The 25123-nt window shown below is 37.9% G+C and overlaps 1 protein-coding gene across 1 annotated transcript in view; it reads right to left on the bottom strand.

Moving 5' to 3' along the window:
- Positions 1-2151: 2151 nt before the first annotated feature.
- LOC103722512 (putative MO25-like protein At5g47540) overlaps positions 2152-25123 on the bottom strand; it is a 41064-nt gene continuing 18092 nt past the window's right edge. Inside the window, exons 5-11 of the mRNA XM_008813102.5 lie at positions 21558-21651; positions 18556-18615; positions 6774-6842; positions 6315-6413; positions 2999-3043; positions 2805-2907; positions 2152-2509 (exon numbers count right to left, since the gene is read on the bottom strand). Coding sequence (XP_008811324.1) covers positions 2451-2509; positions 2805-2907; positions 2999-3043; positions 6315-6413; positions 6774-6842; positions 18556-18615; positions 21558-21651 — 529 coding nt within the window. The 3' untranslated portion in view covers positions 2152-2450. The remainder of the gene's footprint in view (positions 2510-2804; positions 2908-2998; positions 3044-6314; positions 6414-6773; positions 6843-18555; positions 18616-21557; positions 21652-25123) is intronic.

Genomic DNA, 25123 nt, shown 5'->3' with positions numbered 1-25123 from the left:
GCCCACATGGAACACCAAAAAGTTCCCACGATGGATTCAGCTCAAGAAAACATGGCGGCTTAAGCCACCTAAGCCCGACTCAGAGCTCCCAGCTATGAAATGCGCCGAGGTATATCCAGCTCGGTACGCACCTCCTCTTGAGCACTTGACTGAAGCGCTGGACAATCAACAGTCCAGCTACTTTCTTCGCCCGAGCTGAAGGGCAACTCGACCTCGGAAGTGGGGGGGCAAATAATGGGGGCGAAATGGATCGTCCAGCCCATAGCTAAAAGGCCGCCTAGTTTTGGCCCAATAAATGCCAACAACGATCGGTTGAATCCTCAGTCAAGCCCAGAATCAGCTCGGCCTCAGACTTCGCTAAAAGCTCCTTCGACCTCGGATATTCGCCGATCTGCCCCTACTGAGTTCGAGGCGTCCACTACAGTAGTACGCCTCGACCCTCGAGCTCAGGGCGCTCCACCGAGCACACCTCAGAATCCGGAGAGCCAAGCTACCCTCAACACTCGTCTAGCCGACCTCGCCAAATGCATGATGCGACCTCTCAACGGGTTCGGCCTCACCAACAACCACACCCATGTGTGCGCCTACGCCCTCTTACGTGGCCGTACATTACAACGCCACCACGTCACGCTTCAATAGCTGGCCCTCAACAGTCAAAGGGCAACACCACGACTACTCTGGCCATACCCTACTATGACTGTCAACACCTTACCGTTCTCGAGAACGGACAGCACCGCACACCACCGGCCAGCCTTAGCTGCGCGCCATTCGGTAAGGCATTGACGGTCACAGCAGGGTATGGCCGGAGTAGTCATGGTGCCGTCCTTTAGCTGTTGAGGGCCAGTTATGGAGGCGTGGCATGGTGGTGTTATAACGTACAGCCATATAGGAGGGCGTAGGTGCGCACATGGGTGCAGTTATTGGCGAGGCCGAGCTCATTGAGAAGTCGCATCATACGTTTGACGAGGTCGGCTAAACGGGTGCTGGGGGTAGCTTGGCTCTCCGGGTTCCAAGGTGTGCTCGGTGGAGCGCTCCGAGTTCGAGAGTCGAGGCGTACTACTGAAGTAAGCACTCCGAACTTGGTCGAGGTGGGTCGGCGAACATTGGAGGCATCCCGAATTTGGTCGGAGGAGTCGGCAAATATTAGAGGCACCCCGAACTTGGTCGGGGAAGTCGGCGAATATTTGAAGCTATGGAGCTTTTGGCGAAGTCCGAAGCCGAGCTAGTTCTGAGCCGGACTGAGAATTCAACCGAATGGTGTTGGCATTTATTGAGCCAAAACTGGGCAGCCTTTTAGCTGTGAGCTAGACGGTCCATTTCGCGCCCCCCCCCCCCCCCCCCCCCCCCCCCCCAAAAAAAAAAAAAATCACTTTGATTAAGGACTTATTGTAATGTTATATAAATTATTTTATATGTTGTACACTCATCATGGTTTTATTCAATATACTTGCTTGATTCCCTTTGATTATAGTTTTGGTTACTGGGTTATTGGCTAAAGATTGCTGCATAGAGCCCGAGGCATAGGAAGATAATAGGAAAAGAATTGGTAAAGATTGAACTATAAGAACAAAGTGACACTTTAGATTCAGTTTTACCAAACCAACCTTTATAAATTTATTTGGAAACTCTGAAATGGTTATATTAGTGGAGAAACTGTTTGCCCTGAAAATGCAAAATTAATAATATTTTAGAAATTGCCTTGGTAAGCTTTTGGAAATTATTGAATTTTAGAGATTTCAATTATTAATTATTCATTTGACAGGTTATCGCCTTGCAAATTCGGCAAAGTCAACCCTACAAGCGTGTGGTGGATTATCAAAATGGATTAGCTACTTACCACTAGCTTGGCCGTGATTGGCCAAGTGGCTTATTCAAAATTGTTGGATTATCAAATTTATCCCATGCCCAAGTCCAAGCGCAAGCCACATTTTAAGGCCCTTCTAACAAAACTAAGCCTGAGTAGAAACCTACTCACAAAAATAAGCACACGCAATACAGTGATACCCTACAATATAATCAATGACCAAACTGATAAAGCACAGGTTGCCTCCTCTGCCTTTTTTTATAACTCGTACCCACTCAGCCTTAGAAGTCTATACTCCATACCTAGCACAGCAAGCCAAGTGCGTCCATGATATTTGTACCGACTACTGAATACCAACATAACCAGCAGTTTTTTTATTTTTGGTTGTGAAAATCCAGAACACTTTAACAAGTATATAATTAACACAATTGTATACAAGTTGTTACAAGACAAGAAGCATGATCTTCTTACAGATTGATGTTTCAGGCAAGTATTTTTTTCCCCCCTGTAGATACAATACAATGGTCCGTGGATGCCATGCCAGAGACCAGAGAACAGGGTGATTCCAACTAATCTTCTAAATTTACAATAACATAATAAAAAATAATTAACAGACATGGCAAACTCCATCAGGGGCATTCCTTCGTTACAGGGCCGCTATTTCTTTGATAACTTGAGCTTTGTCTGCCTCAAACTGTTCATCCTCTGCAAAATATGAGACATAGCGCCATAAGTAAAGCTCCAACAAAATGATTTCAAGTATCAAGAAAGTTAGCCAGTGAGTTTTCCAGAGGGCTGCAATATAGAATGGATTCAACAAGAAATAGCATAAATATTTAACTTGAGAAGGTTTACGATCATAAAAAACCCACAAGTGCTGATATGAAAATGTGCTGTAAATGTTGAGGACAGAGCACATGGGTTGCACACATAATCTGAGATAATACCACAAAAAGACTTAACAGTGCTCAAAGTGGATATTTTTAAGGCAAAATGTCACCTTTGTCTGTCTTAAAGTCACTTAGAAGACGAAGAAGCTTGTTTCTGTTTGTGACAAGTATGCTTACTATCTCCTGTGGCTTATTCTGATTAGCAGCAAATAACTGAAATTTGAAACAAAAAGTTATTCATGATTCAGAAAATTAAACAAACAATGGCAAGTGTAAAAAACAAGCAAAGGCACTAGAACTGTACCTTGAATACATGGAACGCTTCTATTTGGATGTTCTTACTTGTTTCCTGTGAATAAAAATCAATTTAAATGGTTGAGAGTTGAGAATATACTAAAACTCATGTAATGCATACATAAACAAGCTCAAGCATAACACATTAATATACATCGGTCATTATTAATGATTTAGCATTGCCACAACGACATGTAGATTTTCATCAACGTTTAAAGCATTGGCCTCATTGTGTGAATGAGAATTTGGATCTTCCGCAGTCTATTACATCTCCGTAAGGTTTAACATGTTCTGATGGATTGACATTCATTGACATCAAACAGGTGCAGTCTCTAAGCAATTCTTCTACTATATATTCAAAAAAAAAAAAAAAAACAACTTAGTATGGATATATGTGTATACAGAAATACAAATTTGTGTCCCGATAGATTAAAATAACACAATGGCGGAACTAATATTTTTCATTTGGGGATGAGGGAGGGGGGCATTAATGTACCTCAATGAAATAAAAATCTTATTATTAAAGAAATAAACTTTATTTTTTTGACATTTGAGAGTAATTAACTATTGATAAGTCGCATATGCTAACCAAAGAATTTGATATTCATAAGATGAACAATATAAGAGTATCAATAACTAGGATTTCAAATAAAAAATATCTATTGGATATTAAAAAATGCTTCATTTACAAGTTTTAAAACATCTGATTATAAATTTCGGCAAACATACAAATGGTTTAAAATCATCATTCTTGTACTAAATGAGTTAAATATATATATATATATGCATAAATAATTAAATAAATAAATAATAAGTAGAAAAAAGAAATGCAAATGGCATGACATCAAAGTAAAGCATGTTACACGTGCTGAAAAATAGATAAAATAACTATAAAGAACATCTTGTAACTCTATAACATCATACAATAGAATAAGTAATTAAATTGGTATGCAATACCAAGATATTATGCTTTTAACTAGAAACAGAACAGGGCGTGAATAAAATAGTTACATTTGATTCCTTGCAGTGAGAATAATTTAGCAAGAGTAAGAATCTGACTACTTATTACTTAAAATTTTGCTTGCCTTTGGCATTGGACAATAAAGAATAAGCAGGATACAATATTGTAGTGTTAATAAAAGGAAGAGAAATAGGAAATGAAAAATAGAAGTTATGTTCAAACCATTGCAATAGAAGAAGAGTTGAGACCTTTCTGACCGCCATGATCAGAGATTGGCAATTTTTTACTTCTTATGTGTGTGGTTTTTTTTTTTTGGGGGGGGGGGGGGGGGGGGGGGTGGATGGTTAATGGAATTGGGAATCACATAAGAGAAAGAATGGATGGCTAAGGTATAAAATGCATGCTATCTGATTAAAATATCTTTTTCTTTTCTCGTTTTTGGAAAAATCTTTACTCATAGAATTTGTTGCTTTCAATCTTTTTATGTTCAAAACAATTATTTTCATGCATGTTCCTTCCAATAATTAAACAAGGTCTGGATGGGTCTATTAATAAAACAAGTAATTATATATATAGTTGAAGAGAGCAGGATCAAGCAAACAATTTTTTGTGAGGAAGAGGAGGGATGCCACTTCTAAAAGAATTTTACATAGTAGATAGGCCATGAGAGGGAATATTTGATAAATTTGAACAAGGAGATGATCTCACTCTTTCTCTATTTGCACTAATTTAGATTAATTTTCCAGAATATATTAGGGAGGAGCCAGAATTTAATGGAAATTGAGAGGATCCATAGTTCATAGAGAGAAATCTTTCTTTTTTGGGGTTTTTGCATACATATTCTCCTACATATTAAAATTTGCATAAATACGCTCATAAAATTGACTTTTCCATGTATACCCTTATAAAATACTTGTTTTGCGTATATATCATTTTCTTTTCCTTATATATGTGCCCACACTATCTAACGCTATCAAAAAATTAGCAGTTTAAAATTTAAAAAGACTAAAATATCCTTAGTAGGTAAATATGCAAAAAGAAACATTTATATAGATATATATACAAATAATACTTTGCGAGGGTAATCATGCAATTTCACATCTTTAGGAGGGTTTACACAAAATTCTAATTTCATTTTTTTTTATTCAGCCTGTTTTACACTCAAATTTATCTAGTGCCTATTCCTCAATGTTTTCCATAAAAATATTGCTTAAAAATATCATAAATCTCTCACAACACTTTTCTTTAAATAATTCATAAAGCTAAAGGTAGAACCTAACCATCTTCATGTAGAAAAAGATATAATGAATAGTTGTCTATGGTGAAGAATAGAGTCAAGAGAATGGTTTTGATTCTGGACAAAGAAGTGAAAGAGGGTCGAAAGAGAATGAAAAATTTCTCAAAAGAGATAGAGATATTAGTTTCTAATGAAACCTATTAACCTATTATTCATTTCAGAAATAAAAAAATACTTTCATAATTTTATTTAATTTTTAATTTAAATAAATATAATTTTGGCTAATTACATTAGCTGAATCGCTATGTCAAAAATATTCAAACAAAAATAGTGTTTTATGAAGGCATGCACGTAAATATTAATTTGGAGGCCATTCTTGCAAATTCTAATATTTAGAAAGGGATCTATGCAAAAATTCAAGATTTTTTTTGTGTGTATACCCTTTTAAATATATGAAATTGCATGAATACCCTCCAAAATTGCTATTTGCATATATACCCTTATAAACGTTTCTTTTTTCATATTTACCCGCTTAGGGTATTTTTGTCATTTTAATTTTAAACTGCTAATTTTTTAATGGCATTAGATGCCATGAGAAGATATGCAAAAAAAAAAAAGAAAAAAAAAAGGGATACAAAACAAGTGTTTGATGAGGATATATAAAGAAATATCAATTTTAGAAGGGTATTCATACAAAATCCAATATTTAGGAGGGTACGTACGCAAAAAATCCACTAAGCAAAAATATTGAGCAACAAGTCAAAGAAGGTTGCGAGAATCTTTATGCTGAAAGCGAAAATCCACTGAGCAAAAATGCCAATGTTCATGTTGAAAATCTGCTTGCATCATACAGATGGGAATGGTGAGAGGAGCTTTGAAGACAAAATATCTCATTGTTTCTGGTATCTCCAGACTCACCAATGCTCAAGGCATTTCGAGAGGTTGGTCTTCAAATTCTTAAATTCTACAATGCCTCTGAAATATCCATAAAAAATGTTGGAGGTGCACCAAAGATCTTAAAGACAGAAAACCCTTGGACTAAGCAAACTGGAAGCATTCAGATGTAGTTAATGGTAAATTAACAAAATGCACATTAATAAATATATGGGAAGACAAGATATATAATACCCTCAGAAGATTCATTAGAATCATAAGATTGTCCTTGGAGCTAACATAGCGCACCATAACTGCAGAATTTGATCGGTCCAGTAACATGTCTCCCAAAAGCTGAAAGGGGTTTAACAAGGATATTGCTTAGAGATGCTCCAATACATTAGGGGAAAAAAACCATCAGACACCCTAGCCAAACTATATAATTATCCTTTTGAAGCATTATTGACAAAATACATTATTATTGCATTATAACAAATGGAAATAACTACATCAACCAAGAATTAGTTAAACAACTATTGCAAGTATTGCAGGACTCATCTAATTCTTGATAATAAAATACATATTGTATACAAAGTGTAAAAGAAATCGTAAGGTGCATTACTACTGATAATGAGATTTGAAAATACTTAGTCCTATTTCTTAATATAAATCATCAGTTAGTTTTTACAATAATCAACACCAAAATAATTTTACCTTGATAGCTTGCCTTCTTGTTATGTAATTGGGAGACTCCAGCAGCTTTGAGTTAAATTCCTTGAAAAACTGAACATACAAGAAATGATCAAAATAAATAAATAAATAAATTCTAGAAATCTGACAAAAAAATGAGAGCGAAAAAAGAGCACAAGAATATAACGGTAAGCCAAAGTTAAAAACAAAGTGCAAATACTGACAAACCTAGAAGCTAATCAGTTTCATGAACGATCACATGATGTAAGTATTAATACATATTGGATCAGTTTTGATATCTTATCCTAGAAGACTTTAACTTAATATTCAAATGAAAACACACATTCTCAACCAGCTTCAGGTCAGGTCAGATCTAAAGCCTGGACCAAGATCCGCTGAACCAGTACTGAGACCCATACCGGTCGATGAGCAAATCGGTACAGTACACCATACCGACACACGGTATGCTCCAAACAGGCATGCCCAAATTTTTTTTTAAGTTTTTCTGATTTGATTGATTAGTAATTAATTTGTTTAACTTTTTAAATGATTTTAAGTATAATTTGATTTTTTTTATGTTTTTTGTTGTTTCTATGATTCCAATATAATCTAAATAATGCATCTTATAATTTTAAAGTGATACAAAATATAAAATGATTAGTTAGATATTGCATGCTATAAAAACCAATATAAAATATTCTAAAATCAACTAGTCAGATAAAAAATATAAAATAATATAATTAGTTACATATATTTAAAATACAATATATATCAATATCTAAAATCTCGTCGAGTGGCGATGACTCGTAGATATCCGGATCATTAGCATAGCCAGGACGCACATCAGCCCACCCTCTAACCAAATAATATTGTAGTCTTGTATGTTTATCCCATAAGAAATGTGCTCTAGGTTATAGTACTCTCGAATCTCTCGCTGAAGCTCTAGCTCTAAGAGGTGTCCTCTGACTGATACTCTAACTGATAATATGGCTATGAAGAAGTCCATTCGAATATGTTGGCATCAAAATTCGATCCATAAAATGCTCCAAGCGGTATAGGATAGTAGCCATCAGAAGACGATGCCTCAGATGCACCATTTCCATATTCATATGGATCATAGAATGCCTGTGGCTGCAGATAGTAAAATTTAGTATATGACTCGAAACTTGATACGTCTATAGATCCTACTCTACGTTCGATATTATTTGCAGCTGCATCGTGTCCCGAATGACCTCGAGGAGCCCGTCTCCAATATGCAATCGGATCCTCGTGGGCTCTAAATTGTGCACCATTGTCCCTATCCTATGTAGCACGTGTGAACTGGGACTCACCGGTGAATCGAAGACCATCCTGCAACTCTCCTAAATGGTGGTCTCATACCCTCCACTCTCTCCCTAGCCAGTAGATCCAAAACCACCAGAACTGTCACGCTGTTGCTCAGTCTTTGAATATAAGTAAATTGGCTCTCCCACATTCTCCATGGGGGCTGCAGCTGCCTTTTCTTTTTTATTTTTGATGTGTTGAGTAGTTGTCTGCTTACCCTTCGTGCCCCTCTTTGTCTGGCTATATTGGAAGAATGATGTCGCCCTCCTGACCGAGTTGACTGGATAGTGTAGTGGCCTCATCTAATCATCTCTCGATCATATATCTGATAGGATGTCTCGAAAAGAAGTCATGTGACGACCGGCTCTCTAGTGACACGTGATTGTAGCTAATTAGCTGGAAGGATGCGTAGAATGTTGTGATCTGCCCATTGTCCTACATCGATCCTAACTTCGCTGGCTTCGAAACAGGCCAATCGTAAAGGCGATTCTCGCTCATCAAGCTCCGACTCCGACTTCTGCTGCTGGCCCATAAGCCATCCAATCATAGGATCATCCTCATCGTCAACAAAAGCATTATGAATAGAATCTGTATACTTTAGCTCCATTTTTTTCTGAATACACTTTAACTTCAACCTCAGATTGTAGTGAGCATATACAAGGTCGTTGAGGCGCTACTGTGTCAGATGGTTTCACTGCTTGTTGTGGATGAGGAAGAAAGTAGACCAGCTACGCTCACCACTCGAGAAAACAGTCTGAAAAAGAATCCAAATAGCTAGCCGCTTTAAATTTTTCACAGATATAAGTACAGGAGCAGTCTAATTTTCAATATTCTTGCTTACCTATTGTCTCCACTGTCTGCTACATCCTATGAATCTTCGCAATGTCCATCAACATGAAGTTGATACAATATGTAGCATATGGGGTCCAAAAAATATAGTCGTCGCCCCATCAAGATCTCTCTGGTGGCCTTATATTGTAGCCTATTATCAGTGATGACCTGCACGACTTCTCTCCTGCTTGATCAATCACCTTCTCCATCAATTTGAGGATGTACATAGCATCATGCACCTAATTGAAAGCATCAACTGACTTATGAATCAAATTTCAATATATCAGAAAGTTGATAATGATTTGTCTAGTAGAACCGGTCTAACCATCACACATCACCATCAGTCCATATGTGGACCACTTGCTCTTGTATAAGGCAATCCACTTCTCTAACTCCATATTATTGTCAATAAGCTTACCGTAAATGTTCTTCAATCTTGAAGGATCTACAACGAGACCAACAGCCTGTATGAAGAAAATAGCAAACCTATAATACATATTATTTTCCACATTCGTTGAAATATAGCTGAAGTGAAACTAGAATCCAATAGCTCGCCATATATCTTTCTTCTTATTCTTCTTTAGCATTGTGACAACCCTCTGCTATTTTGATTCCTTGCTGAAGAAATCATGTGTATCTAAATCATGGATGGTGGCTCCTAGTGAAAACTCCCTGAAGGACTTCATTCTACTACCACAAGCCTCTAACATAGATGCAATACGACACCACCTCTGCTGACAGCCTCCATAAGGAGATCCTCCTGAACTCTAGATCTACCCTGCTACTCGTAGAATCGGAGCCCAGCTCATATTATAAAGGTCTTATGCCTGGCCACCTCATCTTGCTGCCACTGATCATCCAGGCTCGCCTGAATGGCAGCCTAAATCTATGCCTCCTCATCATGTAGAGTCGACTCCTTTGACTTCCTAAAGTGCTAGAAAGGTGGCTCTATCACTCGACAGTTCACCTCTGCCTTCCTTTTGGCAACCCTCTCCTTCACTACTTTAAAATTAGCAAAGTACTTATTCATCAACTGTCAGATCTCCTGTGGGCATTTTCAGCATATAGATATATCGGAATAACCACCAGCTAAGTACTGCTTCAACTAAGTTATCCCTCCTTTGAAATCTGTGTTGCACCAGTTGCACTTTATGGTGCCAATCCGAGAATATTTGCTCACGATCCCAACCAATATCACACTCTCGCTCCTTTTTTCTTGATAATTTCATTCTTGCAGGTTTATCAAGTATGTCAGTTTATCAATTATTTAAAAATAAAAAAAATTACGATTAAAATAATATTTTTTTAACTTCAAAAAATACATCTAATTTATCTAATACATAGTATTTTTCATATATTTTTATTTATTTATATGATTCGAATAATTTTTAAATTAAAAATTGGTCCAAATACCATAACTTTAGAAAAATATTTTTTTACTTCAAAAAATACTTCTGAAATATGTATTACGTACTACTTATTTTTCATATTTTTAGTTTTAATTTAGACCATATAAAACCATACCATGGATACTACATATATTTTTCTAGGTCCGTGGACATACGTCAAAGATTACTTATTTCTTATTCTTTTTAAATTTAGACCTAGGCTACTATACGCATGGCCGTCTCAAAACTTAAATAAATGGACACCAAATTTAGCTGAAGAGTAGCTTACATGCCCCTAAATATGCTTCTAATTTTACATTCAATTTTATTTTTTATTTTTTATTTTTTAATCCAAAAATATTTTTTTAATTTTAAAAAAAATGATATATATTCTAAAAATTAAAAAATTTTATGTGATTATGTAGATCTATAGATTTACAACATATCAAAAAAATAAGCTAAAATAAAAAATTTTGGCATAATCTTTTCTTATTTTGTAAATTGCAAAGTATCTTTTGGCGTCCAAAAAAATAGGTTAGGAAGGCTTAAAAAAACTTGTCGAGCCTTCCCAACTTACCTTTAAAACAAACAAAAGAGATGACGCGGGCCGGTTCAGAACCAGTCCAACTCGGTGCGAACCAATTCCACACAGAACCGACGGACCGAGTCCATGCGGTTCGCAACCGGTTCCGATTGGTTCCTATCGGTTCGGACCGGTTTCGGCCAGTTCCAAAAAAATTGGTGAACCGATTTGATCTCCTATCAAGTTAGCCCGGTACGGGCAGAACCAAACCTTTGCTTAGACCAACGATTGGTCCCAAAAAACAAAGAAAAGGTGAGGCACCTCAACCAAATGACAATAGTATGTCATTCAAAGATCCTACATCATGCATCCTTGGAAAACATAAGTATTGCCGAGAAAAATAAAAGGCTAGTTCATGAGTAGGGGTGTGAAGCAGTTTAAGCTTTATGAACATCCAACCAAGTTTCCCCTATACTTGCGAGTCTAGGGAAGGAGATAAGGGTACACAAAAAGAGCAAAATAAGCCTACCTGATTAAGTTGGTACAGACAAGTGTCTCATACCGAGAACAGCAAAAGACTTATGTACACTCAAGCCTTTACAATGTCATATACAAGTTGAAATTTAATTGCAAGCTACTTTCTCTGGAACAAAGAAAATAATTATAATATTCAAGTAATTAACTTCATAACCAGCATTTTGAACAGCAAGTTAACTATTACAAGAAAATAGTGTTTAGTGATGGCTTTTATAGCAGAAAAATAATATCTGCCTCAAAATGTTTGCATATATAGCAGCAAAAATAATTGCCTTTTAAAAATATATGTAGACCTATAGCGACAAAAATTGTGGCTGCTAAAAAAATTCCAATTTTAGAGAGATTTTTTTGCCACAATGACTATCTTTCTAGAGAAATATAAATATCGCATTAAACTTTTTGCAACAGTATAAGATTTTTTTTTTTTTTTTGGGAGAGGTGGGCACTAGTTTGTTGCAATAATTCTTAGCGGCAATTTTGTGACTTCTAGCAGCTCTTCTTTCACCTGCTAAAAGCCTATATTGTTGTAGTGATAACTCCTGAAGTGCCACCTTGAACAGCTTTAAACACCAAACAATCAAAAGGAAACCCTTTAAACATCTAAAGCCCATGTAGTATGTAAAGTCACTTAGATGTCCATTTTTATACGCTTCATAGGCTGCTTGATGCAACCTATAATCAACTACTACAGGTGTAGACTGATTTCATAATAATTAATTATGGTGCGATAGATTAGACACTTCAGCAAATGCTCATCATCCCAAAAGATCATCATAAAGATAATGTGAACACAAAACAGAACATAATAGATACCTTATCAATGAAACCTAATTAATGAAACATAACAAGTGCAGCAAACTGAAAATAAGTACAACAGAACAAAAAAAAATATTGCCACTAAACTCGAGTTCCAAGGATGTGATAGATGGCAACGATGGTAATGATGATGGGTAGAGATAATGATTGATGGATGAAGAAACAAAGGCTGAAAAAGATGGTTATAGAGCTAGTCGGATAATTACCTCTGCGAGTTTGGTCCTTCCAATCCAATAAGAATCTTCAGGTCGCGCTCCACCAAGGCATCGAGACGAAGGATGACGAGGTCGAGAAGGTGGCTCCAAGAAGAAATAGGTCAAGAAGCAGAGTAAAAGTAGAAGAAAAAGAATTTCTCAAAGCTTCGCCCACGGTGGCACTCACCTTTCTAGGTTTTTTTTTTTAATGGTTGTCCCTTCTTTTTATAGGCGCCAAAACAGTTGAACAATCTTTCTAAAATTCTCTAAAATGATTTCTATAACTTCTCCACTAATCCTTATCCAATAACTTCTCCAATAGCCCTTATCTTTCCCCCACTCGTCCTTATCTTCCGTCCAACCGCCTATTACTGTTCCATGAACAATAACTCGGGTCAGATTACTATTTCGTGAATAGAAACTCGGGTCGGATTACTGTTTTGTAAACAGTAACTCGGATCGAGTTACTATTCACGTGAACAGTAACTTTTTTTTCTTTGTTCTCTTTCCTAACTTCCTTCCCCCCTTCTTCCATACATTCAACATGCATAATTCTATCTCCAAGACTTTCACCCATCCTCCGTTCCTAGAGATGAGTGATAGCCGTGGACATTGAAGAAAAGCTAAGGCTCAAACAATTAAGTGTAGTGCTTTGTGGTTGGGTTAGGCTTCCTATCACACCTAGGTGACCCTTTTTGCTTAGCAGTCCTAGTACATGACTCGACCAAAAATCCAAGCCTAAACATAGCTTTCGATGGAAAACACAGAAACAACCAAAAATAAACTATGCACAAGATGGAGTTCTGAGACTATATCAGTTTCCTCCAGCTGGAAAGAACTCGACTCCTGACGAGTAGGCCTCCTGTATGCGCTGCAACAAATCGGATCTCTGGTGCCTCAACTCGTGCTCGCTGATCCATGAACTATCTGATATACGTCTCTTGTGCCAACGCCCAAGAAATCTGCGATACTACCTACGCCTAATGTCTACTGCTCGCACGTCAAGAATATCCTCAATACCCTCATGAAAACTGGACTCTAAGCTGGTGCTAGGTAGATCTAGAACTGCAACCGCCTCTGGTGGATCTCCATGAAACTGGTACAGGTCGGCGATGTTGAAAATTGGAAAAGTCTGGACGTTGTTTGGAAGCTCCAATAAATAGGCATTCTCCTCCAGCTTTCGACGTATGCGGAATGGACCATACTTTCGCGGGCTGCACTTATTGTAACTACCCAATGGAAATCTCTCGCTCCTGAAATAGGCTATCACTACATCGTCCTTTGCAAAGTGAACCTTCCTGCGATAATGGTCAGCATCATCCTTATACCTGGCACTGGAGTCAAGCAAGCACTAATGGACTTCCCGTTGGATTTGACCAATATTGTCCTCTGCTCCGGCACTTTTCCGACCATGATAGAGAATGGAAGCACGCTCACTAACCAAACATCTAAGCATGTTACTGAGTGTACGGTTCACTACCTCTGTCTGACTATCTATTTAGGGGTGATAAGCACTGCTGAAGTTTAGTTTTGTTCCTCATTTGCTTCAAAGAGTTTTCCAAAAATAACTAGTGAATTTTGTGTCCCTATCAGATGTGAATGATCTTGGAATATCATGCAGTCTAACAATTTTTTTAAAAAATAAATTTGCTATATGAGATGCATCAGATTTTTATTGGGCAGTTACAGCAAGCTCAGCCCGCGAAAGTATGGTCTATTCCGCATACGTCGAAAGCTGAGAGATAACGCCTATTTATTGAAGCTTCCAGACAACATCCAAACCTTCCCAATTTTCAACGTCGCCGACCTATACCAGTTCCATGGAGATCCACCAGAGACGGTTACAGTTCCAGATCTACCCAGCACCAGTTCAGAGTCCAGTTTTCATAACGGTATTGAGGATATTCTTGACATGCGATCAGTAGACACTAGGCGTGGGTAATATCGCAGATTCCTTATGCATTGGCAAGAGAGACCTATTTCAAACAATTCATGAATCAGCGAGGACGAGTTAATACAAGAGGCCTACTCGTCAGGAGTCGATTTCTTCCTAGTTGTGGGGAATTGATGTAGTCTCAGGGCTCCATCTTGTACTTAGTTTACGTTTTTTTGTTGTTTCTGTGTTTTCCATCCAAAGCCATGTTTAGGCTTAGATTTTCAGTCGAATCATGTACTAGGACTGCCAAGCAAAAAAGGTCCACCTAGGTGTGATAGGAAGCCTAACACAACCACAAACCACCACACTTAATTACTTGAGCCTTGGCCTTTCTTCAATGCCCATGGCCATCACGCAACTCTAGGAACGAAGGAGGATGGGTGATAGTCCTAGAGATAGAATTGTTCACATGAACAGTAACCCGACCCGAGTTATTGTTCACGAACGGAAGATAAGGACGAGTGGGAGAAAGATAAGGGCGGTTTGAAAAGTTGGATAAAAATTAGTAGAGAAGTTATCTAGAAACCGTTTTGGAGGATTTTTAGGAAGATTGTTGCAGCTGTTTTTGGGCCTATAAAAAGAAAGGACTACAGCCATTAAAACAAGAAGAAAAAGAAAAAAATCTAGAAAGATGAGTGCCGCCGTGGGCAAAGCCTGAAAAATCCTTTTTCTTCCACTTTCATCCTACTTCTTGATCTATTTCTTCTTGAAGCCACCTTCTCGACTTTGTCATCCTTCATCTTGATGCCTTGGTGGAGCGCGACCTGAAGATTCTCATTGGATTGGAGGGACCAAACTCGCAAAAGTAATTATCCGACTAGTTTTATCATCTTTTACCCAATCCTCGTTTATTCATCCATCAATCATTATCTCTACCCATCATCATTACCATCATTGCCATCTATCACATCCTTAGAACTCAAGTTTACTGGCAGTATTTTTTTTATTATTCTATTATAGTTATTTTCAGTTTGTTGCACTAATTATATTTCATTGATTAGGCTTCATTAATAAGATATCTATCATGTTCTATTTTATGTTCACATATCCCTATGATGATCTTTTGAGATGAAGAGCATTTGCTGAAGTGTCTAATCAATCGCACCATAATTGACTATTATGAAATCAGTCTACACCTGTTTTAGCTGATTATAGGTTGCACCAAACATGAATGAGATAAAACTAAAACAATAATTTAAAGGATATGGAGGCTACACTAAGGTTTGAGAAGGTTCATAACAAATAGCATTAAGAAAGGTTCAAAGAAATAATGAAAGCAATCATGGCTCCTATAAATGCCCAAATGTATCCATGAAGAGCTAAAATGGCCATATAAGGTCAAACTAGCTGCCAAAAGCATCAAAACAATTTTCCAAATAAAGAGAAGAGAAAGGAGTCATGGGCAGACAATAAGCACTGCTAGATGAATAAAGACCAAATTTAAATCAGGTCGATCTTGGCTTAGCCTAGAAGGCTATATTCAACCAAAGGTGAACCAATGTATAAAGAAACATTATGTCTCAAGGACCACCACAAGATGGGGGGAAGGCGGCTTCAAGGCAGACCTTCAGATGGCGATCAGAGGACAAAAGATGCCTAGAGAATAAAGAATAGCTCAAAAAAATATAAATAAATAAATAAAGACTGGACTTCTGCTAACTGCCAAGGTCCATACTCCAATAGCAATATGCAGACTAGAATATTTACCTCCCCTAAAACAGTGCCTCAAAGCAAGCAAAGGGTGTTTTGATGCTCACTTTCATGAGATTGTCCCATATAACAAAATCCCACATGGAACCAACCTTATGTTGGATGGTTGGTAAGATAATGCAGTAGAAGGTGAAGTCCTAACCAGACTCATATATGAGACTGTGACTCATAATCTCCCAAAAATCACATATTGCAAGCTTGTTGCCTCTTCAGACCCACACATCTCTTCCTCCACCTCCTCACCTCAGTTGAATAGATGCCTTCAAGTTATATATGTCCTACCACATGCAGCGCATCACATGAAGAGGGTGGTTGGAAACAAAATGACCCTCCAAGAAATTTTCCTAATCCATAACAATATTTTGCAAGCGACCAACAGCCAACTATGAGATTGCAGCAACCATACCATGGATGTTGGCATCAAGGACATAATAGCACTCTTTGGCATCACAAGAATTCATCCAACATTCATGTTCACTTGAATATTATCAACTTTTAGAATTGCTTAACAGTTTTTTTTGTGAATTTGATATCAAATACAGTTGCTGGCATTTCCTCTAGACAGAAACATTGAGTAAAAATTTGTTAGAAAAAATAATAAAGATCCACAAAGTATTTGGCTACTTGATTATCAAAACTATGCATCTATTTTTTCTTCTTCTTTTTGAGAAATAAGTTATGCATCAATTAGACAGCCTGAAAGGCATAATCATATCTTGCCCAAGACAACTTTCGGGATCACCTCAAAATAAAACATAATGTCCAAATGTCATCCAACCAAGGAACCAGAAACTGATACTGATAAGAAAATGTATTCTTAAACCGAGGTAACTGAGTTTTAGCCTTGATGTTTCAGCCCTGGACATATCCAAAATATAAATAAATTCAGAATGAAAATTATTAAAAGAAACTTGAGGTAATATAGTCAAACATCATTCACATATACAAGAAAGTACAAAAGTTGTAAAAGGTGGTGGCACAAAAAGCAAATCATTTAATGCTTAACGAGGTAAAGCTTAAATCTCGTGGATTTTCTTTCAACACTTAGAAATGTAAGAAATTTGTGAAAAAGAACATGGTAATTGATGTGGTTTGTGTTTTGGCCTTAATTTTCAGTAAGGACATGCCTTCCAAAAGCCAAGTGTATCAGATCTTGATAGTTAGAATCAAAGTACGCCATACCGATACTGGTACCGGTTCGGACCGGTTTGAACTGCTACCGAATAGAGCCAACAGAGTGCAATGCGAGCGTGAAAAAAAGCTCGCGGAAGCGCGCGTGGGCGCGCGCGACGTTAAATGCTACAGTCGCGGGGGCGTGCGCCACGGTTCCTAGCTCGCACCCATGCGGGCGTGCTGCCCAGCGCACAGACGCGCTACCCAAGGCGCACGTGCCGGTGCTAACCGGTCTGGTATGCACCAGTACCGGACTTGTACCGCTCGATTCCGGCCCCTTTGGGGCCGGAACCGTTTTCCACGCTTGAATCGGACCAGTTAGGTACGGGCTGAACCAGCCAGTACAGATCGGTTTAGTATACCATGGTTAGAATAAACTTATATCCTATAATACTTAGGCTTCGAATTGAATAGCACATAATTCAAGCACGAATAAGAAAAGAGGATCTATTTGTTGCAGAAATTTTCAAATCCATATGCATATACCTCCCACATAAGGTATAATTTAGGTGTTGTGTCCAGCTTACATTCACCCCTATATGCAATACATATGACTCAGGTCATAAATTATGAAGCTCCAAGTGTGAGATTGATAGCATCTTGAAATGACAAGTCCAAAGAAAGTCATCTTAGATAGTGAAACACATGCAACCACCCCTGCAATATGCATGATACATCCAACAAACATTTATATACATAGATGTACAGATAAATGTGCGAACATACATGTATTCATGCACGGATACATGCATGTATCCAACCATCCATACATATATACATTAATACATACAAGAATACAAGCATATGAGAGTATTCATATGAATTGTTATCATTTGGCATTAATTTCATATGAGTCTACAAAGAAAAGGTGCCGTCCCCTGGAATGATACTGACATATATCAAAATTTTGTTGGTCAATTATTGTTCTCTTTTTTAAATAATATTTATAGTTTCAACAATATAAAGAAAACATCTAATAACATCTTTCATCTCTCTTTTATATATTTAAACTTACTTGTACAATTAACATTGTGTTCAGTTACACTGGCTTATGCAGAAGATCTACCCATGACAATTTCAGAAGAAAGGGGAAAAGTTTGCATTCATGCATGCAAGAGCATACACACACAAAGTTCAGTGAGCCTTATCTTCAAACTTTAGCAGAACTACAGCGTTTCAAACTCTTCCAATAATGCATGTTTAAAGCTTGCTAGAAAAGAACAAAGATAGAGGTATATATGGTCAAAAATAACAACCATGACTATTTTTTGCCCTGATTCATTTAACTTAAATTGTGTCCAATAAATTAATGAATTGCAACAAACAAAAAAACAAAAAGAGTGAGTTCAGTAAACCCACCAAAAAGACTACTTACCCAGTCATAATTTTTAGAAAGAAATTCAGCAACAGTTGATTTATGCCTTGTTAAAAGCTCCTGCAATGCAGCTAGCACAATATATTAGCACTGATGTTGACAATATATAAAAAGGGAGAGGCATGGTGAGAATTTTGGAAATATATCCTTATTAGACATGTGAAAATGAATTAGAAATCGAAATGCTGCGAACATCACAAAAAGAGCATAACTAGACTCAAGAATGCCTGCCAGGAAAGGATAATTGAAAGGGCCATTTAACACCTCACAAGTCAGAGCTCCAAAAACATTATCTTTGCAATATCTAGAAAAAAAATACAAATATTACATACAAAATTTGTGAAAGATGTAGCCTGATTCAAACAAGAGGCCTTCACCAAAATCAGTAATATGCAAAAAATAGTCCAAAGAAATCAAGTTCAGAAATAGAAGATGCAAAGAGAGCAGAAGCCATAGAAAACACATGCATACATACCACATGCATAGATTCTTGCATATGCATAGATTCTTGCATATCTGCTGTCGGACATAGATTCTCTGCTGTCAGACATAGTTAAAGATGATGATGATGGTCATCGTCATCATCATCCTGTAAGAGTCTGTAGTTTAAGCAAAAGGTGCTCTTTAAAACCCTACGTTTGGGTGTTGCAAAGACTTAAAACCTTAAATTGCTAAACTGGAAAGCAGATAAGGGAAAACAAGATTCATAATAGGGTGTGAGGGAACCCTGGGATCACAGATGGGGAAGAAGGTGGGAGTGGGAGGAGCAAGACAAAAGGATGATGTGCTAATTCACAAGAAAATCGGGTCGATGAGGGGGATTTTGTTTTGTTTTTAACTCATTATTTCCAGTTTCCTATATCAACCCATGCAGGTCATGGCTACTGACTGGCAACAGGTTGATTGAAATTTTTGGGTTTTATACAACCAGAACCAGGTTTCAACAGGTCAAGACAGTTGATAAACATCTAAGAATCAGTACACTTGTTCGCTACAAATAACTGAATTTAGTGCTATACTTTATTTATTTTTTGAATTTTGAAAATTTTTACCAAGAGCAAATTTAGGCAAGAAAGTGGCTTGTCATGAAACCTAAAAGACCAACTAGTAGGTAATGAGACTGATGTAAGGCCCGGATCATGCAACACAATCCATATCATGGTGATCCAAGTATATATCCAGCCGAAAGGAGCATTAATGGAGCATATTGAAGCATCAAGAGTATTGAACAACTCAAGTTAAGTGCAATAGTAGAGAAACCTGGACCAAGCCTAAGTAGTTTATTTCAAAAAATTTATTTTATATAGCATCCTTCTTTAGGTCGTTCTTTGATTTGGTTTTAGACACAATTCAAACAAGATTACTATGTGCAGGTCCTATTTTAGGTATTTACTTGGAGGGCATCCTTGAAGCCCTTAGTATTTATTTTAGAAAAATGCAAGTGTCATTCTATATGGGATTCTATGGGAATCCTAACATTGTTATATAAGAAAGGGTTTAGGCAACAATGATGGAGTGATTTTATATTTTTCATAGGGTCCTGACAGGAAAGAGGAAAGGCAGCAGGCTAGTTAATTTTCAGGGGCTACTTGCTTCTTGTGAGTACAGCTTTAGTGCAAAAAACCTCTTGGCGAAAGCCTGGTTTGGTTCTTGCCCATCAGTGGGTCAATTTCTCTAAATTTTCTATCTTCAATCTGATACATTCATCCGTAACAAATTTAGCGCAGATCGAAATTTTATATTGATCTATTCACTGCCATTACACAATTTACTTGATTCAGATCAAATCTAAATTCAAACCTGATAAAATCTGTGCATATAATCTATTTATTCTTCTCAATGCTAAAGTTTTAAGATCAACAGTACACTTGCAGCCCAAAATAAACCCTGTAGAACCTCTATAGTCATGCTCAACAACCCTCTGTTCCACCCTCTACTACTCTGGTTTCAGGTCACCAAGAAACTCTACAAAAACTAAACCTTCTTCCGCACCTTCTAAACCTTATGGGACGTATATTAACTCTTCCAATATTTTGCATTTATTAATCTCACTTTGTTCTCTCATCTCTTCCAATATTTTGCATTAATTGATCTCACTTCGTTCTCTCATCTTCACAAAAATATGGATATCAACCTTGCAAGTTTACTTAAGCCCTACAATTTTCCTTCTTTATGACATACGAGTGCCAATACATAACCTTAATCCCTAAACTGTTAGGCCAATCACCAGTTTAAGCTAGCGTTGCCAGGAAGCAATCCCCCAACAACCCCATAGACTTGGAAAGAATGTAGAGGATAAGGGAAGATGGCAAGGTTCAAATATAGACAATTGTATTTTTCATCTATATGGCACAATTTTTGTTTCAGAATATTATATTGAAACAAAGTACACTTATGTACATAGGCATGCACACATTTGATCCAACAACAAATGTATTTGTGTACATGTATACAAACAATGTCAGTTCTTATATACAGTGCCCATCATGCATTTGAGCACATTAATCGCTACTACTACAGGTAGGATGGATGAAATGGAGAGTGCTTCTAGTGTATGAAGTGACTTTCATGCCCTAGCAAGTAAAGAAAAAAGTTTATAAAACAGCAATAAGACCAACGATGCTGTATAGGTTAACACAATCGATTAGTAGCAATCAGCACAACTGGCAAAAAAAAAAGAACCAAAAGGATTGTTCTTTTTCATAATGTCATCCACTAACATAGGCTGACCTCCCAGCCCCTTTCCACCCCACCCTAGAATCTTCTGTGGTGATCATGTGGATCACAACTTAATTTTCAATTGGGACTCATTCAGTATTTGCATGCAGTTATTTAAAAGGTAATATGTGAATGTGTGAAATTACTAATATCAATGCATTAATGCTAGCCAAAAAAAAAGGTACAAAAATCTACTACAAAAAGGAAGCGCAAAAAAATAACTAGTGACAACATCAAAACGTGTAGCAGAGGAAAAAAGTGACCCAAAAAAGCAATAACTTGACCTTAAAAGTTGCAGAGGCATCCGAAGCTATGTCAAAATTTGGAAGCTGTATATAATTAAAGAACTTCCTCATGTTTTCAGACTCTAAAACATACCTGCAAATGAACAGCTTAAGAATCTGACAAAGCAAACCATTATAATATAAGTTTATAAGCATCAACGAATGTAAAATTTATGCTTGAATAGGAAATGATACCTCTCTATGAGATACATTGAACTAAGCAAATACTAACCAATATGAAAATAGATCCTTGGAGTATAGTGGCAAACGTCAACATGCAAACAGTGACCTAGAGACATCATTGCTCAAACTGTAGATATGAAATTACTTACTGCTCCAGTCATGGATAAATTTTTCCACATTTTTTATACATGATGGCCAAGCAACAAACCTTACAAATTAAAAAGAAATAAAAAAAGATTATCAAATAAGCCCTTTCCAGAGCTAATTCCAAGGAAAAGTAAAAGAAAAACTAACATAACAAATGGAAGAAAAAACATGGATAAAATCCATATTTGATAATATATCCATATATAATAACCATAATCATAATTAACAAACATTTCAACCATTTGTCTCCATATGATTTCCGAAATCCTTCTTCTTTCTATACAACTATGGACTTCTTATAAATTGTCAAAGCAAAACTTACCTGAATACTTTTCTCATTCTCCTCTTCTTAGTTCTATGAAGACTCTCCATAGCACATATGCAAAAGAAATACAATCTCAATATTTTCATTTCACTTTTATTGCCATGACTCCTACTAATCTTCCAACAATGTAATTTTTTATAATATCCTCTATAATTGTAAACATCAATGGTCATTGATAAAAATGGTCAAATCCCATACGATAACAAAAACCAGAAACCAAGTCACATCATTTCGGTCAAAATCTGCTTGAAACAGAATCCATTAGTAGATATTAGATTCTACCAAGGTTTGTCATGCTACCTCGAGCCGCCTAGTTGGAGCCCTCTCTCTCCCTCCCTCCCTCTCTCTCACTTCCTTTGCCCTCATCTCATCTGTCATCTGCCGTCTGCAGGGGATCACCCCTATTTCATTCACTATAGCAGCCATTTGCCAACTTCGATTGTGAAGTTGCAAAAAAATGTAGGGCACAGCCCCTGTTTTGAACAAAACAGGGGAAGCCCCTACGAAAAGCGGACGACAGACGAGATGAAGGCTTTTTTGATCCCTCTCTCTCTCTCTCCATAATACAACTCAGAATAGAATCCAGTATACAACTCAGACCTGATACGTCTACGGATTCTGCTCCATGTGCGAGGCCATTTGTAGCTATAACATGTCCTCTTGAACGACCTTAAGGAGCTAGTCTCCCGTATGTAATAGTATCTCCGCGGGCTCTATCAGCTCGTGCACTGTAGTCCCTATCTTATGTGACATGCATAAACTAGAACTCACAGGTGAGAATCAAAGACCACCCTATGGCTATGTCTCATAAATGGTGGTCTTATATCCTCCACTCTCTTCCTAGCCACTAGATCCATGATCACCAAAACTATCACTGCTACTCTTCTTGATCTCTGAATCTGAGTGAACTGACTCCACTCTCTCCATCAAGGCTACAACTGCATATTCTTTTCCTTTCAAGCTACGTTGAGCAGCTACCTGCTTTTACTTCGTATCCCTCTCTGTCTGGCTATGCTAGGAGAAGAGATGCTGCCCTCCTAACTAAATCAACTGAATAGCATGGTAGCCTCGTCTAAGCAACTTTCGGTCATATCTCTGGAAGGATGCCTTAAACAAAGTCATTTAATGATCGACTCCTAGTGATACCTATGGTTGTGATTGTGGCTGATCAGTTGGAAGCATACGTGGAATGTTATGATCCGTCGATAGCTTTGCATCCATCCTAGACTCGCTGGCTACAAAACTAGCTAGTTGTTGAGATGATCCTGGATCATCAAGCTTTAGCACCTGGCCCACAAGCCATCCAATTATGAAATTTCTCAATATGAACAGAAGTATTGTGGATTGGATCTGTGTACTTCAGCTCCACTTCCTTCTGAATGCACTTAACATCAACCACATATTGTAATGATTAGTGAACATATACAAGATCATTGAGACGCCTCTGTGTCAAAACGGTTTCTGTGCTTACTGTGGATAAGGGCAAAAGTGGACCAGTTCCTCTGTTTGCTTCTATAACGTCAAGTTATAGTTATCGCTGATATCTAATAAATATGGATTCATACTTTTTTTACTTACAATAGCTGACAAACTCTACCAACACTCTAATAAACATAGATTCTTTAGAACAATCGAAGACAATTGGAGTGACGTCATTCAATCGTCTGTTCACGAGGCTACCAAGTGGCCTTAAGAATTAGTGATCCTTGACCTCAGCTGCATTAAAGCCGAGTAAGCAGCTTGAAAGCCCACGATTGGCCAAAAGCGTCAATAAGCAAAGCTAACCAAAAGGTTTAAAAGAACGAACTCTCAGAAGCCTATGCATGAGCCACCAATATTGGTCCGAGCCCAAAGCGAAGACAAAAAGGGACAATATTCTGCAGAAGCTATTCTTTATATTTTAAAAAAAACTATGAGGATGATGAATGGTGGGAGCAAAAAAAGGAAAATACAAAAAGAAGCATGCTTCACTACCTAGCCGGAAAAAAAGAAACCTATTCTACTGCTTTCCTGCTAGTTTCCCTTCGGAGGAAGGTCCCTCCTCTTCAGCGACAGCAGATCCTCCATGGATGATGCGGTTGAGGTCGATTTGGGGATGTAGCTCGCCGACCATCATCCAGCACGCCTCGAACCCCTTCTTGACGGAGTCCGTGGTAGCCTCCAACATCATGTTGCAAAAGTCCTAAAGCCTTTAAAGTCCTCGACTACCTGCTAAACCTTCTTCTCGGCCTCCATAGCCTCCTCCTCAGCTCGAACGGCCCTCTCTTCAGCCCCAACAATCCGCTCCTCAGCTCAAACTGCTCGACCCTCGGCCCAGGCAAATTTCTCAACTCGGCAAATTCTGCCCTCCACCTCGGCTGCTACCTCCTTGAACCAAGCAATGTTCTCGAGCTGAATTGTTATCTTTTTTAACTTCAGCCTCGCCTCCCCGACCCTTCTCTACGCCTCGGCGAGCCAAAACTGAAGCAGTGCTTCTCTCAAGCAAAGCGAGCTTGCTCCTAGGCATGCTCCCTCGCCTCCTGAGCTATCACTAGCTTTGACTCCGCCAAAGACCTTCCCCAATCAGCCTTGCAGGTTTCGCGCTTAGTTGCCACTACCCTAAAAAGGTAGGCCGCGAGGATGGCTCTAATGGAGCATAGGTGCACTGCGATTACAAAGATAAAATCAAGACGACAAGAAGAATCAAACATACTAAGTGAAGACCTCGAAACCTCGATGCCCACCTCGACCGTCCCGATATAAGCAGCATTGACGAGCTCTATTGTCGTCATCACCTAGAGACGCTTCTCATCTTCCCAAAGTATCATCCTCCTAACCAACTCGCCAAGGAGCTCAGAGGAATCAATGAGTCAAGTCAGTGTCCTCAATCGACCATGCGGGCTAGTAAAATATATGTTTCGGGCCCCCAAGA

The sequence above is a fragment of the Phoenix dactylifera genome, chromosome 15, assembly GCF_051530095.1.
Source record: "Phoenix dactylifera cultivar Ajwa chromosome 15, Ajwa_hap1_PhDact_Kaust_v1.1, whole genome shotgun sequence".
NCBI lineage: Eukaryota > Viridiplantae > Streptophyta > Magnoliopsida > Arecales > Arecaceae > Phoenix > Phoenix dactylifera.
The sequence above is the reverse complement of the archived record's forward strand: the minus strand, read 5'-3'. Positions and strand labels throughout refer to the sequence as shown.